The 16,978-nt window shown below is 42.8% G+C and overlaps 6 protein-coding genes and 1 long non-coding RNA gene across 7 annotated transcripts; 3 read left to right on the top strand and 4 right to left on the bottom strand.

Moving 5' to 3' along the window:
- Positions 1 to 921: 921 nt before the first annotated feature.
- Positions 922 to 3,556, bottom strand: LOC6565899 (T-complex protein 1 subunit zeta). Its single transcript, XM_001992486.3, has 2 exons — positions 3,286 to 3,556; positions 922 to 2,748 (listed from the first exon to the last, which is right to left on the bottom strand). The coding sequence occupies exons 1-2, from the start codon at positions 3,420 to 3,422 to the stop codon at positions 1,287 to 1,289; spliced, it is 1,599 nt and encodes a 532-aa protein (XP_001992522.1). The 5' UTR covers positions 3,423 to 3,556; the 3' UTR covers positions 922 to 1,286.
- Positions 2,936 to 3,730, top strand: LOC116805622. Its single transcript, XR_004365295.1, has 2 exons — positions 2,936 to 3,022; positions 3,104 to 3,730. It is a non-coding gene; the product is annotated as an uncharacterized LOC116805622 (long non-coding RNA).
- A 382-nt stretch (positions 3,731 to 4,112) lies between these two features.
- On the top strand, positions 4,113 to 7,660 carry LOC6565900. The gene is made up of 3 exons (XM_001992487.2): positions 4,113 to 5,125; positions 5,199 to 5,555; positions 5,790 to 7,660. Exons 1-3 carry the CDS (start codon positions 4,286 to 4,288, stop codon positions 6,927 to 6,929), a joined length of 2,337 nt encoding a protein of 778 aa, XP_001992523.1. The 5' UTR covers positions 4,113 to 4,285; the 3' UTR covers positions 6,930 to 7,660.
- A 3,619-nt stretch (positions 7,661 to 11,279) lies between these two features.
- Positions 11,280 to 12,319, bottom strand: LOC6565925. The gene has a single exon (XM_001992488.2). The coding sequence runs from the start codon at positions 12,087 to 12,089 to the stop codon at positions 11,544 to 11,546; it is 546 nt and encodes a 181-aa protein (XP_001992524.1). The 5' UTR covers positions 12,090 to 12,319; the 3' UTR covers positions 11,280 to 11,543.
- A 140-nt stretch (positions 12,320 to 12,459) lies between these two features.
- Positions 12,460 to 14,592, top strand: LOC6565926 (mitochondrial ribonuclease P catalytic subunit). The gene is made up of 2 exons (XM_001992489.2): positions 12,460 to 13,765; positions 13,832 to 14,592. The coding sequence occupies exons 1-2, from the start codon at positions 12,480 to 12,482 to the stop codon at positions 14,157 to 14,159; spliced, it is 1,614 nt and encodes a 537-aa protein (XP_001992525.1). The 5' UTR covers positions 12,460 to 12,479; the 3' UTR covers positions 14,160 to 14,592.
- Positions 14,593 to 14,638: 46 nt separating this feature from the next.
- LOC6565927 lies at positions 14,639 to 15,868 on the bottom strand. Its single transcript, XM_001992490.3, has 2 exons — positions 15,365 to 15,868; positions 14,639 to 15,293 (listed from the first exon to the last, which is right to left on the bottom strand). Exons 1-2 carry the CDS (start codon positions 15,691 to 15,693, stop codon positions 14,720 to 14,722), a joined length of 903 nt encoding a protein of 300 aa, XP_001992526.1. The 5' UTR covers positions 15,694 to 15,868; the 3' UTR covers positions 14,639 to 14,719.
- A 184-nt stretch (positions 15,869 to 16,052) lies between these two features.
- Positions 16,053 to 16,740, bottom strand: LOC6565928. Its single transcript, XM_001992491.3, has one exon. The coding sequence runs from the start codon at positions 16,604 to 16,606 to the stop codon at positions 16,163 to 16,165; it is 444 nt and encodes a 147-aa protein (XP_001992527.1). The 5' UTR covers positions 16,607 to 16,740; the 3' UTR covers positions 16,053 to 16,162.
- Between the last annotated feature and the right edge of the window lie 238 nt (positions 16,741 to 16,978).

Consider the following 16,978-nt stretch of genomic DNA (forward strand, 5'->3'; position numbering starts at 1 on the left):
ATTATCATGCACATTTCAATATCAATTTGCAGAAATATCGCACTTGCGGTCGACGTGAGAAATCCCTTTGAGACAGTTTACAAATGTTCCGCATTGAGCCTGGCGACAGCCAAACCAAGAATTCATTTCAAATGGAAAACCAATTTATGGGTCTCTGTCTCCTTATGCTTGCGTGCGTGTGTACGTGTGTGTGTTGCCGGGAAATTGCTTGCTGTCAGCTGTTCGTTCTGTTTTAAGCCTTTTCATGCCATGTGTGTCCTCCCCGTCGCCGGTCTGTCGGTCAAGTTCCGGCTTTGATGCGTCGTATCCAACCACCATCCACCACCCAGCGACGACCCGGCAACAACAACATTTGCATAATGCCAACAAAGTGCTGATTAGCTTGGCTCTGTCAGTCCCCTAAAAATACAAACAACAAAAAAGAGAAGAAAATGAACGGATTTTGCCTTTCTTACGTGTCAGATGAAATTAGATTCCGGGCTAAATAGAGTTTTTGGCAGGCAGCCTTGACCAGAATGCTAACCACCTCGATAGATCACTGCAACAGCGAGTCTCATGCCAATTTCGCATAATCCATAAAAAATCTAAAAACCACACACATATTCCGCATAGCAAACGTTTTAGTTATACAAATCACACTCAAATCTCATCTGGTTATTAAATAGGCAAGAGCTAAACTGAAAAGGGTTTTAACAATTATTTCGAGTATTCCACAATCGATTCAATTTTGATGAATTTACCAGCAATATCTCAAGCGAGTCAGACATACTTGGCAACTATTTGACATAGACCAACATATATTATTATTTAGATATCTATATAAAGTGATCAACAAAATACGCTTATTAGCCACGAATTGATGGATAGTTAACACAATTCCCCAGTCCGTCCAATCAGTATTCATTTTTATTCATGAGGCAGTTTTGTTGAAATGATGTTTTATATATTTTTTAAACCAATGGTTCGTATTAAGTAAACATTAGTGATATCAAAAAAATGGTATAGAAATACTTGATGAACATAAGATTGTTTGTTGTTATTTTTAGTTTGAAGCATTTAACACTCTCTCAGCTCGAACAGCTATCGAGGCAGCGATGACGATTGCCCATTTGAAGGCAACTCGTGAATATTTGAGTTCTGATTCTGGTTGTTGTTGCGTTGTTGTGTATAATAGATGTGTATAATTGTGTGTGTTTGTGTGTATGTGTGTGTGTGTAGTTTAAGTTAGCCTGGTTAATATTAGATGAAACTCATAAGCGCTACACCAGCTGACACGAACTGGGTAACTAGCCCTTGAGACTGGTCATGCCCGCACGCATCACCTCGTCGACGAGCAGCAAATTGCTGGCAATGATGGAGCAGGAATGAAGGATCTGCTTCTTGACAATGTAGTTGTCGTAGACGCCGAGATCGGTGGGTTTCATGGGCTCACCAGTGGCCAAATCGAGTCCAACAAGTTCCGGACTGAGCCGATCTTCGACAGTTAACTTAACAATGGTGTCCTGTGCATCGTAGCCGCTGTTGATGGCCAGCGTCTTGGGTATGACCAGCAAGGCATCGGCAAATGCCTGCACGGCCAAGCGAGCCTTGCCCTTAATGGTGTCCTTGAACAGGGTTAGCTCATTGTAGGCACGCACCTCGAAGGCACCAGCGCCAGGAATTAATGCCTTGTCCCCAATCGTATTGTTGATGGCGCGCAGACCATCCCGAATGGCATCCTTGATCTGGGTGATTGTGTGCTTGTTGGGGCCCTTGATCAAAATCGTCACAGACAACGGATTCTTGCAGTCCTCGACAAACGTGTACTTGTTCTCGCCGAGCACATGCTCGTAAACTGAACCAGCATAGCCCAGATGCTCCTCCTGCAGATCGTCAAAGGAATTCATGGCAGTGCCACCACAGGCCAAAGCCAATCGCTCCATGTTACGGCGCTTGGCGCGACGCAGAGCCAGAATGCCCTCCTTGGCCAAAGCGTCCAGCGAGATGGGATCGATGCCCTTCTGATTGATCAACACGAAGGTCTTGTCGGTGCCATCGCAGACAGCACGCTTCAGCTCGATGACCTTCTTCACACGCTGATCAATGAATTCGCGCTCGGCCCGTACGAAAGCCTCACGCTCCGTGGCCGTCTTGTAGAAGAAGCCCGAGTTCACTTCGGCCTTCTCGTACTCCAGCGAAACGTTGGCAGTCAATATGTAGGCCTTCTCCAGACGTTTGGGCATATCGGGATGGCGGGCGCCATGGTCCATGACTAGGCCACGCACCAATTGCGTATCGGTATCGGTTTTGTGCTGCATCTCCATCAGCTCGACCATGTGCAGATCGACGGGCAGCATCTTTTCATTGGATATTGTCAAAACAGCATCAACGCACACCTCTGTCAACAGATCGGCCAAAGTTGGATGCACTTTCGTCTTCAAACTAGTGTTGGCAATTTCCATTAGATTCTTCTTGTTGATCTCGACGGGCACCTTGACTTTGTCCAGCACCTCCAGCGCCTTGTCGCGTGCCTTCTCAAAACCCTCGGTCATGATGCGTGGATGCAGTCCCTCCGTCAAATAGATGTCGGCTTGCTTCAGCAGTTCACCAATTAACATAACAGTGGTCGTTGTGCCATCGCCAGTCGAATCATCCTGGGCAGTGCTGGCACGTGCAATCATCGATGCAGTTGGATGCTGGATTTGCATGTCATGCAGCAGCACGTTGCCATCCTTGGTTATCTTGATGTCGCCGGCGCCGGAGACCAACCTGCGTATATTAAAAATAATTCAATCATTTAATTCATGCCAATAATTCCATTAAGAAGTTTCGAGAATGCAACAAAACAAAAAGCATGACTCCATCTCTCTCTACAAACGAACATATGTTCAGACACACACACAATCCACACATATACCAGTGAGTGTATGAGTGCGTGAGCGCGTGAGAAATGACGAGCCCAAAACGGTAAACGAAAACTGCGACTTGCAGGCGTGCATTTAGCCCAATCTTTGTGCACATTTGCTAAGGAGATCGTTGGAGCGTAAGTTTTATTTAGCGCATACTTTGTAATTTAATGCAATTTGATATTATTAATCTAAATGCGATATTATTGCTATCTCAGTCTCGCGATGACGCATGCCGCTCTTCACTACAGCCGGAACGGATTTAACCTCACTTGTGCGGCGACAGCGCAGCTGTCGCTAAATGTTTGTTAATCTCGCGATGGTGAGTGCGCCTGGGCTGCAATCCTTGCGGATGTGCGGGCAACGTGCTATAAACTAACATTTAATTGAAGTTACTCACATTTTGACTGTTCCCTTTGGCCCCAAATTGGTGCGCATTACATCCTGCAAGCCTTTGGCTGCGCTGATGTTAATTGCCAGCGCCTGTGCAGCACGGGCAAATTCGGCTTTTGGGTTTAACAAGCTGATGGAAGCCATTTCTGTGTTTTACGTATCAACAAATTGAAAATTGAGAGAATTGAATTCAGTAGCAACAAACACGCCGACTATATGCTGATGAAGAATCACAAAACAATCGGGGGAGCTATCGAGCTAATCGCAGCTGCCTATTCGATATGCAATCGAATACTTATTAGATTATCAATTAGCAAATATATAATCAAATCACAATTAAGGATTATAAAACAGAGACACGAAACAAAATCCATAAATGTTTCTCAATCGTATATAGTATTATGAATCCTTTTGGACTTAATATAATAAATATATATATATATGCAATAGTACAAGCTATCGATACTTCTTGTAGCGGCGTACTCGCCAATTTGAACCAGCGAGTGGACAGCACCAATTAAAAACATGTTTGCATTTTGGTGTCCGAAAATTCGGTAATTACATTAAATATTAAAAGTTTTTAAAAATACATAATATGTATGAAAAATTAATAGATTTCGCCATGAACTGAAATTTTGCGTAAGAGAACACAAACATTGTGTATATAAAATCGTCGGCTTTGTATATTTTGGCAAACAATAGAGATGTTTGTCAATACGACATAAATATGTATATAAATTTAAATATTTGTTAAACCTTTTGATCTCAGTTGTCTGTTGGCCGACATATCAATAAAGCACCGATACCGATAACGATAAATCAAACTTATGCGTAGCACGCATCACTAAACGAAACTAATTCGGCGACAAAATTTTTTTTATTGTAAGGAAATATCACAAAAAATTAAAAATCAGTGTAGTGTTCCCCCATAACCAGCGTGCAACGGGACGCATTCAGATTGCAAACAAACACATCGAGGGGGAGTAAACAAACACGCGTGGTGCACAATGAGTATGTTGGCATATCCACGTACAAATGATGAGGAAATTTTTCGACAGTGCATAAAGGATTGTGGCGTTGTGACGGCCACCGAGGACTTTCAGTATTTCGTATTGCGCTGCACCTTCTGCAGCGAGAAGTTTCTCTACTTCGATGCGTTCATTGGCCACATGCAAACCGTGCATCTGGAGGATGCACAGCGCACGGGCACAGGCACTGGCAGCAACATGTCCTACACCATGGGCGATGGCATGCTCCCCTCCATGTCGATGACCATGACGGAGGATTGTGATGATGAGACGCATCCCGATTATGGCAATGGCGGCATGCACCATTTTGATGAGATCGAAGACTTGACAGATGCAGACACTGCCCTGCTGGAGCCCCAAATGGTTATCAAACAGGAGCTGCAAGAGTTGGAAAGCAGCGGTGATGATGATGATAACGATAACGATAATGGTAACGGATCCGATGAGGAACTGGACACTTTAGCACTGCCCGTTGACACTGACAATGGCAACGATGTTGATGACGAAAGCGAAGCTATACTGCCCGAAAACGACCTGCCCACACCCAGCACCAGATCTCGGATGAAACGAACGGCACCTCCGCTATATCCTAGAAGGCATACGGAGCCCAGAATGGATGTTAAAAACGAACCGCTGACAGCCGATGGCGATGATTCCATAGATGAATATGCGGATGGCGAACAGAGCTATGTGGATGACAATTCTGGCGAATATCCAGACTATAGCAGCAGCAGCTACAATGCTCAGAGGACTAATCCGCCCGCCGCTGAATCTGATTTTCTCAGCTACGACGAAATGGTCGAGGAATCGCTTATTGGCGTAAGTATTCATAGACAACAACAAAAAAAACAAGCAAATACATATATTTATTTTGAATAACATTGTATTGCAGCGGGATCGTGAGCTTACGATGCACATCAAGGATCGCAAGATGATACAATTCCTGATACATTCGTACAAACGTAATCCCTTCCTCTGGAATCACAGTCACGCCCAGTTTCGGGATCGTGTGAAACGTGCACGCTTTCTTGACTGGATTGTACTGGAGTTTAAGAATCGCTTCAATATCTCACTGGCCAAGGATGCCATCACACGCAAATGGGACAATCTGCGCACCGTTTACAAGCGCGAATGCAATCGCATGGCTCTCGAGAAGACAAATATCAGCACGCTGTGGTACTTCAAGGAGCTGCACTTCCTCAACGAGGTCTATAGCTATAACTCGAAAATGTCCGATGCCGTTGTCAAGGTAATTCAAGTTGAGTTTTTATACACTTGTAAAGGGTATTCAAATTTTGTCATAAAATCTGGATGTTCAAATGCCTGAAATCATTTTGAAACTATATGCAATTTGTTTTTAAAGAGTTTATAACGACGTTTATTAAAAATTGAAAACTGTTGGCTAATAGTCAATTCATTTGTGTTGAAATCAACATTCAACATGGCTTATGTATATAATTAATATCCCGTTTGTGTTCCATAGGAAACATCGTATAGAAGGCGCTTCTCGGCCATATGGAACGATACATCGACCGCTAAACTGTTGGTGATGGTGAAGCGTTATCAGTGCTTTTACAATCGCTTCGACCCGGACTATCGCAGCAAGGAGCGACGCGGCGAGGGACTGCAACAGATGGCGATGGAACTGCAGCAGCTGATCGATGTGACAACAATACAAATATCGAAGCGAATCTCACAGCTTCGCTTCGATTACTCCAAACAGAAGATGGAGCGCTTAACTGCGGAGCGTATGGGACGCAAGTTTATACCCAATTATATATACTATGACCAGATGAGCTTCATGGACGATGATATACCGCCTTTCAAGTGCCAGCATTGTAGCGAAATTGTGCAAACGCTGCGCGAACTCGACCTGCACATGCTGAGCCACCAGCCAAGCCTGGGCGGTGGCTACTACTGCAACGTGTGCAATATACAATTCAACCATGCGGACGAATTTGAGAATCACAAGCAACTGCATTTGGGCGCCGGCAATGAGGTTAAATATAATTGTGAATTGTGCACGGCCAGCTTTCGGGAGAAGTCCAACTACGATGAGCACTTGCGTCGCCACAATGATGAGCTCTTTCTACCCACACTTGCGCTGAATCACAGCATATTGGACAGCGCCGGCGGCGATGCTGACAATGCGGGTGGCGATGCCGCAACTGCTGGCAGAGTTGTTGTTGGGGATGAGGAGGATGTGTTTCCAGCGGACGGATCAAAGCCCTATACCTGTGAGGTGTGTCATCGCACATTTGCCTCGCCAGGACATCTCAACGCCCATCGCATTGTGCATCAGGATGAGCGCGAACGCTGCTACAAATGTGATTATCCGCAGTGTAGCAAATCGTTTGTGTCGCGCCACAGCCTGTTCGAGCATTTGAAACAGCACTACAGCAACGAGGAGTTCAAGTGCGACATCTGTGGCAAGAGCTTCAAGTCCACCAAGAATCTGCAGAATCATAAACAAATCCACGATAAGGTTAAACGATACGTCTGCCAAATATGCGGCTCGGCATTTGCCCAAGCCGCTGGCCTCTACCTACACAAGCGTCGTCACAATCGTCCCAATGGCAGTACGGGCTCCGTTGCCGGACGCTCTGCTCGGACCACACTGTGAGCGATCCGATCCTTTATCACTGATATCCCGTTTGCCCTGAATTATGTTAAATCCCACAGTTTTAAATTATTTATACTATGTCCTCCAATGCCAAGAAGCGGTAGCTATTTTAAATGCCCATAATTGTATTTAGTTATGAAAATTATTAACGTTATTGAATCCGATTTTTATTATTATTATTATAATTTAATTTAATTTAATCATTTTTTTGTAATTTGCACTTCTATTTAACTTCTGTTCACACTTGTACTTAAGATTATTTACAAATTGTCCGTAACTAAGCCAAGAACTTTAATAGATCTAAGCCAGGATGTAGCTACATCTGAAACACTTACATATATATTATATCTTTATATATATAAATATATATATATAGATATATCTGCCGTCTTGCACAGCACAGCTCAAGGGTTCATTTTGGTGGCAATGTCAAAAGAGAAAAGAAAATTGAATGAAGTGCAGCTAATTACATTTATTTGTGTCACATTACATACGATAAATTATGAACTATATAGAGATATGTATATTGAAGACATACCCCCAAAATGTGCATCAAAATGGTGACTTAAGATTTTCGACGAGGCAATGAGGCAAACACATTCCACATTAGTTAAATGATTAATAAGTGTAAAAAAACAAGTATTTCTTAAAGTATTCTATGTACAATACTATGTATGCATACAACTTATATTTATTTAAATGCGTGTGCGAGTCTTAAAAATTAAACAAATTCGAGATCAACACAAAAAACAAAAACAAAAAAACTACAGAAAAACAGAAGTAAAAAACAATAATAGCAAGAACAAGAAAACCAACAATAACTGTTTTTAAGCTCAGCACTAATGCATTAACATAATTAGAATACATCGATCTAGTTTTAGTTAACAACATAAACGACTGAATCTGAAAAAATACATTTACATACACATACATTTACATATATATAGTGTAAAAACAAAACAAAAACAAGAAAGAACGGTTATCTTAAGATTGCATACCCTTGTAGACCGGTGCCTATCTGCAGACATCCACGTTATAGTTCAAAGTTCTAAATATTTGCTTCCTATTTCACGTCCTGCTGCGAACTTAATATTCGACAGTTTTGTACGTACATTATATCCACTCCAAATCGTGAAAAAAAAGTAATCTTTCGAGCGATTGTTCCTATGACAGCTATATTATATAGTGGTCCGATCTGGTCATCTCTGACCTATGTTCTGCCTTTTATTTTGCGTATATAAGACTAAAGAACATATATGTCAATATCGATTCGGCTAGTGATGCTGATCAAGATTAAATACAAACACCTAATGGTCTCAATGCACTGCAAGCTTGAAGAACATATTAAAAAATACGCTACAAGGGTATACAGAACACAAATGTATAAATCCTAACTACGGCTTGCCGTAGCGGTAATCGAAAAACTTACAGACTCAATATATATTTTTTCTATAGCAGCTACATAAACATCCACGACTATCCTAAGATGAAAACTAAAAAAAATCAATCAACTGGTTTTTTTTTAATAATTTGTGCAATTTTCGGTTGTAACCGTTACATTCAAAGATTTAAGAGGTTTATATGATACCAACAAATATTTGAAAACTTTTCAAAAATTCAGACCACACACAGAGAGAACACAAACCAATATTTGAATATTTCGTATCGGGATTGTAAATAGTTTCTCACATTTGTAATTATGAACTGCTTGACAGCAGCAGCTCGCGCCGCCATTATCGATATCTGTCGACTGTAAATGCAACCGATTGCACCCCCTAACGGAAACGATTAACGCAAGAGTGCAACAACAACAAAAACAACAACAACAACAATAGCATTTACGTAAAAAACATATATTTATAATTATGTACTTTTATAAGACGAGACAAATTCAGCATTAAACATAAGTTCATTTAGCACAATTGACAGAGACAAGATGAATATGTAAATGTATCCAGCAGCCCTAAATTTAAGTATTTGATTAAAAATTGCTTACTCATATGCATTAAGAATTAGCTTACACACACCGATACAAATGCATACGCACATGCGTGTTGCGCGTGTGCTTGTGTGTGTAAGATTAGGCGATAAGAAACACTTGCGTATATCAATTGAAACTCTTGTGTGTTTTGAATAACAACAATTGTGAAATAGTTAACAGCAGCTGTAAGAAACTTGTACACAAATAAGTTAACGCAAAATTCGTATAAGAGGCCGTAACAAAGTGCGCTTCCCTAAGCTATTAAAAACCAACTACAAACAATTCAAATACATGATCATATATATATATATATATATCATATATATATATATGCATGCACAATAACATCTGTATGTATATATTAATTTAAGGAAAGACAAATCAAACAAGTAAGCATGAATATCTTTGGCCCGCCGAAGATTATATATCCTTGTAGACGGGAGTTAGGTTAGGTTACTTAGGCCGTATTTGGCCCGTTGTGATGCCGAAAGGGGATCTAGGGGGGTGTTTCCTCCTGCAGTCGTACGTCCAAAGCATTTCTAAACATTTAAAAATTTGACCAGCCGGATGCGTTTATGAATTTCGCTATCTTGGCCGGTCTCATGTGTCGGAGCTCATTGGCCATGTCTGGTGTGCTATGCGGGCACAGGTGACACTTTGCCATTTTCTGCATGACCTGCGCCTGTACTCCTCCTTGATGTTGAGCTTACAGGTAGCTAGAGGCATACTTATACCTGGTCGCGTTTGGAGCCGTCTGTAAAAAAGGTTATGGTCGCCGGTGGACCGGGGGTGCCATGAACCCATTCCTCCCTTTGAGGGAGTTAATCTGCCGACATTTATTTATTATTATGTTATTGTTCGTATTCATCAAATTTGTTATATGTTTTCTGTTTTACGACTGGCTGTGAACCAAATATTCCACATTTGTGTTACACATTGTTATATTGTTTTAGTTATATTTATTTTTTGTTTTTGTCCGTGCCAATATCAATCCGACAATTTCAAAATCAAGCCAAATTTGAGGAACATAATAACACACATATTGACGCACATGACTATTTCAACTCGGCTGATGCTGATCAAGAATATACACGTATATATATACTTTTGTGGTCACATGACACGGCAAAATTATGATACGCTCTACAAGGGTATAAAACCAACAATTGCAAAAACAAAAACAAATATATATATATATTTAGAAAGACAACCAAAATAAACCAGACGCGCACAGAGATTATGATCAGCGCCAAAGTTCTACCACATGTAAATTTCAATAAAAACTATAAATACAATTTTATTTTTTTGACCTATGTCTTTAATCTGTACATCCTTTAGTCGTCTACCACCATACATAAAAGCATATGTGTAAACTAAATTATATATGAACCCGCTCTCTAATTCATTTCGAGATTCTGCCTTATTATAATATAAGATATCCGTTCACTTTACCAAAGTGAGCTTTTGGCTGCCGAAAATCGAAGAGTTCAAAAAAAAAAAACCGAAACTATTCAAATTATTTAATTTTAGGTCACAGTGAAGACTTGTTTGAGATGAACATTTCAGCTTATACCTAAATGCAATCAAAATGAGTGAATGACATTCAACAAAAAATTCAAAAGTGCCTGGTCTCCAGCTCGTATACAATATTAAAGCAGCAAGTGTCGGTAAAGCAGTGTTCAAGCAGTCCTTGGCCAGGGCCAACTGCCTGCCATCCGACTAATTAATTAACTGACCATATTGTCTTGTTTGGTGCTTGGTGCTACCATAGAATGAGCGCATCAATTAATTTCAAATTCGTGTTAATAATTAGCATCCAATTAGCAAGCCCAAACATTAGCGCACGTTGAATTTGTTTTTGCAAATGATTTGATTAAGGAAAGCAGACAGCAAACAAAATTATTGCTGACGCATCGTGACCCATTATATTTCCACCAGAATAAACATGCTGGGAATCTAAAATATATCTAGATATGTTATAAACTCAGAATGTGGTTGGCGCGTGCTCTTTTTGTACTCGTAGATACATCGTAGTTTCTATGTGCATGTATGTGTGAGCGTGCGATACTTATAGCGGTACAGTGATTGCTCGCAAATTGCAACCTTTTGGTTTAGCATACATTGTTATTAAAAATGTAAAAGTTCCCCAAGGTTTTTGCAAAACTATACCTATAGTTACGCCCAAGACTGTAATAGATGATTTTCATTTGTGGATAGTTCTCATTTGCGAATGAGCACTGTGCTGAAATTGTGTCAAACACACACACGTTAATCAGCCAGGAGATGGATGGCAGGCAGTGTCGACCGATCGATCGATTGGCCAAAAGTACAAATGAAGTACAAATTATGATAAATGAAATTCGATTGAATTTTGTTCGATTGAAATTACTCATGGCTGGTTTGGCCAGAGATAACAAATTATATTTAGCCGTCGGCTCTCATACTTATTATTATTTACATAACAAAAAGAAAACCAAATCAAAAATAAAGAAAATAACAATAATCGTTGTTTAAATTGTTGGCTCTTCATTCCCATTCTCATTCACATTCTCGGTTGGTCTGCTTGTCTGTGACAGATCCGGTTGGTGGTGACACGACGACACTGCGTCGCTGTCATGACTAGAACTATGGAACTAGATAAGTTCGCCCTGCTCGTTCACTTTGATGATACGGACGCGCTCCTGTCGCTTGGAGAGCACCTCGTCAATGCTTTCGCCATGGGCGAACAGGCCCAGATTGTCCTTGATCAGATGTTGGACGGCGCAGCCATCACACTGAAGGATAACAACTCCGCTGTAGTAGGCCTCCTCGCTGATGGTCTTCGTGTTGCGTGTGTTGCACAGCTTGCACATATACACGATCTCCATGCGTCGCTGCATGCGACGGAAGCGTTTCAACGTTGTCGGCGACAATGAACCATTCGCCTTGACGCCCGCTTTACCATTGTTGATGTCGAACGGCTTGGCTGTAAAGCGACAGGCGTCGATTATCGATCTCGGTATGGAGAGCGATGCTGCTGCTGCTGCTCGTTGCCAATCCGTCAGCGATTTGTTGTCCGCATCGAGATCGGAGACCGGCACAGGCGACGACTGCTGTGTGGCATTGATGATGGCGTTTTGTCCATTTTGGCGTAGATAGTTTAGCGTACGCGAGGTAAATAAATTGCGCAATGCGTTCATTTTACATAGGCATATTAGCGGTTATAATGGATACGGGACTATTGAAGATTATTCGATATCAACCAACACTGGCGAACTGCACGTGTGAATTATTTAGATGCTACTGAGTTGTTATTGCCCATAAACAAACGACGCAGTTTGCTCCAAAGCCAGGGCAACTCGAGCTGCTGCTGGCGAGACTTCCCACTGATTGCCTAAGCTAGCGATGGTCCCCAATCAAGTATCGATAATTTAGTGACCAATATAGCATTCAGATTTTGTTTGCCAACAAATATGCTAATTGGAGTAATACGCATGAGAAATCGATCGTATCGATAGTTTACCGCATACTAGCATTATCGATAGGCTTTCGATAGCCGAACCGGCAGCAACCAAAACAGAAACAGAATTATGTATAATTTCCGTTTGCTGCGTCAACTGCGCCTTGGTGGCATAACTCAAGCCACTGCAACAAGATTAACACAGGCTCCAACATGCCGTCGACTACTGGCTAGCCATCATAAGCGCCGCCCCCAACTAGGCGCAGTGCAATCGGATCAGCTGCAGCAGTTAAAAACGGACTATTTCGAGCATCGTCGAGAGCTGAGCAACGAGGAATGGCAACGCGTGCGGCAGACGTTGACCGACAGCTACAAATACATCAATAGCAGCAACGTGGACGCCGTCATTTTGGGTCTGTGCAGCACAGCGGAACAGCTGCCGCTGGCCAAAAGCTATCTGGGATATCTGCAGGCAGAGCGAATCGAGCCTAACGCGGCGACATTAGGTCGCTTGTTGCGTGTCTACAATGCCGCCCATCACACACGTGCGCTCAGCGACGCGGAGCAGTCGGAAATTGTGCACATCTGTGATGCAGTGCAGGGTGCGCATGAGACGCTGGATGCCAGCAGCTGTGAACATTTGATCCACGGCCTGGTGGCAACCAATCACCACTGGCAGCGCGCACTACCGCTGCTTGAGATGATGAAGGTGACCAGCACGCCCAGCGTAGCCGCCTACAGTGCACTGGCAGCCAAGGCATTTAGCGTGGCACAGCCAGAGCTGGCCTGGCGTCTGCTCGAGGAGATGCTGCTGGCACGCAAGCTGCCCAAGTGTGAGGTGTATCTGGCTCATTTGGCACACAGTGCACAGAATGCGTCCACACTGGTTGCCAATCTGGAGCAGTTATTGCAGTTCCTCGAACGTCATGACATACTCATCAGCGATCTGGTGGCTCAACAGTTGATGGCATTGGCTCAGAGGATGCCGCAACAGTTCCAAGTGGCATCCACTCGACTGGACCGGATGGGTAAGTGCACCGCTTGTCAGCAGCATCTGCAGCATGTTGCCATCAGCGATGCACAATTCGCCGAGCTGCACGAATCCTTTCTGGCCAAGGTGCTCATACGGAACGATGTCTTCCAAAAGTCCACGCCCGAGGAGGTGGCACGCTTTAAGCAATATGTGGAGCAAACAGCGCCCTATGATTGCGTCATCGATGGGCTCAACGTCGCCTACTCCACTGGCAACAAGAAGCCACCGCAGCAGCTGGCCAAGCTGCTGGCCACCGTGGTGCGTTACTTCAAGGAACGTCGCAAGCGAGTCCTTGTCCTTGGCCGTCAGCACATGCGCAACTGGTCCAAGCCAGTGTGGCAGTATATCCAAAGCAATGCCAGCGTTTTCCTAACAAACAATCTGTGAGCAGATAACACAACTCCAATAATTATGATTATTAGTAATCCATATCTACTGTGCTCCGACAGCTCCCATGATGATCCATTTCTGCTGTATGCAACGCTGCGCAGCGGCCAAGAGACGGACTTTTTCTCGCGCGACCTAATGCGCAGTCATGCCTTTCTGCTCGGAGGCGATCTGAAGGCAGTCTTCCGTCGCTGGCAGCAGGAGCATCAATACTCGCTTGTCACCCAAACGCAAACGGGTCAAATAATTGTCAAGGAGCCCATTCGTCATCGCCTGAGTGCCCACAAAGTCAACAACGTGTGGCATGTGCCCTGCTGCGACACCTATATGACCCAGCCGCCAGACAGCTTCGAGGTGCCTGAAAAGTGGCTCTGCCTGACCATTACCTGAATGGAATACAAAATATTTATGTAAATACTACAAACTAAATCCCTCACAAACATCATAAACATGGTCAAGACTTCTTTCAACAATTATACAATATTAGTATGCAAGGCAATGCTCGAGATAAGAACAATTTTCTGATGTTGAAGGACTCTCGTCCTTTTTATCGGCATGCCAAGCAAGTAAATCCGGATACACCATTTTTTGAGATACCATTTTTTTGGATTTCGATTTAGTTAGATTTATTTTCCAAATCTTGGGAGTTTTAGAATGCAAATCGACAGTCCTTTTTCCCGTGATCTCAAAAATGGTTGCCTCTTCGAGATCCTTAAGGACTATAACTATTTAATAATAAACATCATATTGAGTATTAAGTTCCTTTAAGATAGTTTTTGTTACCATCTTAATTTCACTGCCAATTAAATGATTAATGATTGTTGATCTGCCTGTGCCTTAAAACTAACCCAGACAGTAAGTCAGATATGTGTACATAATATGTATGTATTTTTAATGGGCAGCCCACACAAGTGATGAAGAATGTCAATACGATTCAATTGGCATTCCGGTTAGTCGCAGTCGAGACGGGTGCATTTCCGGAAGGCATCATAGTTCAATGGGAATTCTCGTTTCCGCCGCTCATTCCTCACCTTCTTTTTGGCGGCGCACATGAGGCGCTCCCTTATGTAGTTGTCCATTTTGAAGTCGGCATCTGGTGCCGTTGCCGCCGTATTGGTCACCTCGTTGGGATCGCGCGTCGCCGCCGTGTCCAGTGCCTTAATAATCAGACTAAGTAGCGCATGGGCCAAGCGATGGCACACATCATATTCAATGGCATCCTGACTGGTATAATAGATGGCCGATTGTGATGTGGGCTGCACACCAATTGCCAGCAGTATATTGCAGAAGATGCCACGCTGCATACGCGCATACGGATCGACCAGCTGCGGTGGTATACGCATCGTTGTCCCCAGATGCGCGATAAACTTGGCAAACTTCTTGATCAGCACATTGAGATACTGCGAACGGCATTGCCGTTCCATTTTGGACAGCATATTGTAGTACATCTCCTGTTTGCGCTTGAGGAAATCCTCCTTGCGACGCTCCTTCTTCTTGGTGCTCTTGAGCACATCCTCCAGCTGCCTGAGTTATGTTTATATATAATTATTTTGTATATATATAATGCAACACAAAAAATATTTATGATCACTTACTCTGTTGTAATCGCATTGTATTTGCGCAGCATGCGCTTGATGCGCTTGGCCCGCAACTTGGGATCGTAGACCTTCTTGAACTGGTCATAGTTGTCAAAGAGTGTGTACTTTTTGGGTTTGGATAGGGCTACGTCGTAGGCTCGGGCCTTGGGTGGCAGCGCCGGCTGATAGGCCATGCGTTGCACATAGGATTGCAGTTTGGCGACATTTTCCTGCTGCCGTTTTTCTCGATTCTCTGGGCTGCAATAGTCGGTATCCTCCTCTTCAGCTTCTTCAGTTGTCGATGTGGGCAGCGCCTCATCCCAATCTGATACATTTGAACTGGCCATAGCTACAGCTGCTCTATTGCACTTAAAACTCGCGCTTTCCTTAAAACAAACACAAAATTTTGTTAAAGTATACAACAAAAAAAAGAAAATAGACTGAAAAAAAAAAACGAAAATATTTCGAATTGATTTTTTTGTCTTTTTGAAACTGGCAATTTAATGTAATGCTGTCGAGTTTGGAATGAATTGTAAATACATTGTGAAAGAGTCGAGCCAGGAGAAAAACCAATGCCGACTACGATTTTCACAATTTTCAAACAAATGTTGCCAAAATTTGCGACGAGTGTCGCCATCTTTTGCTTGAATCTGTAAGCTTTACGTGGATATGTTTATTACCAAAATGGGAATTCACACAACAAAAATAACACAACTTTCGCTTCGTTTATTTCGCTGGTGGTGACAATCGCAACAAATCTAAAACTATTCTATTTGTATTCTATATAATTAGCATAGGCTTCATTTTGTCATTGATTCAGTAGGACTCATTTTGCACTGAACGCTCCAGGGTGAATGTGTACTCCTCGGCCAGTGCATCCACGGATAGCTGACGCGTCAGAAAAGCCAATATGCCGTCCACTTGCATCTGCGTGCCACTGAAGCGATCCTTGCTAGCCAACTGTGGCGCCAGCTCAAATGGAATGTCCTGCACATAGCTGATTGGTGCATTTAAATTTTGGTGTGGTCCCATCGCTGTTCGTGCACCGTGCGGCGGGGGATAGGGCAGCGGGCCATATGCTGATGGTGGCATGGGCGGGTACATCATGCCACCAGGCGCTGTTACGGGATCTACGTCAGTTTTGCGATCCACAAATATGAAATCATCGCCGTTGCTTTGCTTGGGCACATCACTCGGTCCCTGGATAGCCTCTTCGGTGGGCGTATCGGCTGGCTTACGTTTGCCAAACAGCGAGAACATGATAGAGTAAATAAAAGCTTTCACCAATATTCGCAATGAATTTCTGACTTTTACGCAGTTATGGCAAAAGTATTTGCCATTTGTTGTGAAGTAAAGATTATTATGAATGTGTCGTTATCGATTGTACATATACTGTAAACAATGAAGCATCGATCTAATTTAAATCGATGCATCGACAAAGTCAAATACATCGATATTTGCTAGTCCGCCGGCAGACGAATGGAAAGTTAAATGAATGCCGATCAATTTTTGTCGTTGCCATACTTGACATATTTTCTAGCGTGGTATATTTTTTTCAACTAACGATTGTGTCCGTTATAACGAGGCGACGCTTACATATACTTTAGGGTTTTATGGACAATAAGGCACGAG

The sequence above is a fragment of the Drosophila grimshawi genome, unplaced genomic scaffold, assembly GCF_018153295.1.
Source record: "Drosophila grimshawi isolate 15287-2541.00 unplaced genomic scaffold, ASM1815329v1 contig_848, whole genome shotgun sequence".
NCBI classification, from domain to species: Eukaryota; Metazoa; Arthropoda; class Insecta; order Diptera; family Drosophilidae; genus Drosophila; species Drosophila grimshawi.

Bases quoted from the DNA above. Each gene is read 5' to 3' on its own strand.
- LOC6565925 (XM_001992488.2), bottom strand. From the start codon at position 12,089: ATGAACGCATTGCGCAATTTATTTACCTCGCGTACGCTAAACTATCTA.
- LOC6565899 (XM_001992486.3), bottom strand. From the start codon at position 3,422: ATGGCTTCCATCAGCTTGTTAAACCCAAAAGCCGAATTTGCCCGTGCT. The intron at 2,749-3,285 runs GTGAGTAACTTC...TAATATACGCAG, and splicing joins CCAAAGGGAACAGTCAAAAT to GTTGGTCTCCGGCGCCGGCG.
- LOC6565927 (XM_001992490.3), bottom strand. From the start codon at position 15,693: ATGGCCAGTTCAAATGTATCAGATTGGGATGAGGCGCTGCCCACATCG. The intron at 15,294-15,364 runs GTAAGTGATCAT...AACATAACTCAG, and splicing joins TACAATGCGATTACAACAGA to GCAGCTGGAGGATGTGCTCA.
- LOC6565900 (XM_001992487.2), top strand. From the start codon at position 4,286: ATGAGTATGTTGGCATATCCACGTACAAATGATGAGGAAATTTTTCGA. The intron at 5,126-5,198 runs GTAAGTATTCAT...ATTGTATTGCAG, and splicing joins TCGAGGAATCGCTTATTGGC to CGGGATCGTGAGCTTACGAT. The intron at 5,556-5,789 runs GTAATTCAAGTT...TGTGTTCCATAG, and splicing joins TGTCCGATGCCGTTGTCAAG to GAAACATCGTATAGAAGGCG.
- LOC6565928 (XM_001992491.3), bottom strand. From the start codon at position 16,606: ATGTTCTCGCTGTTTGGCAAACGTAAGCCAGCCGATACGCCCACCGAA.
- LOC6565926 (XM_001992489.2), top strand. From the start codon at position 12,480: ATGTATAATTTCCGTTTGCTGCGTCAACTGCGCCTTGGTGGCATAACT. The intron at 13,766-13,831 runs GTGAGCAGATAA...GTGCTCCGACAG, and splicing joins GTTTTCCTAACAAACAATCT to CTCCCATGATGATCCATTTC.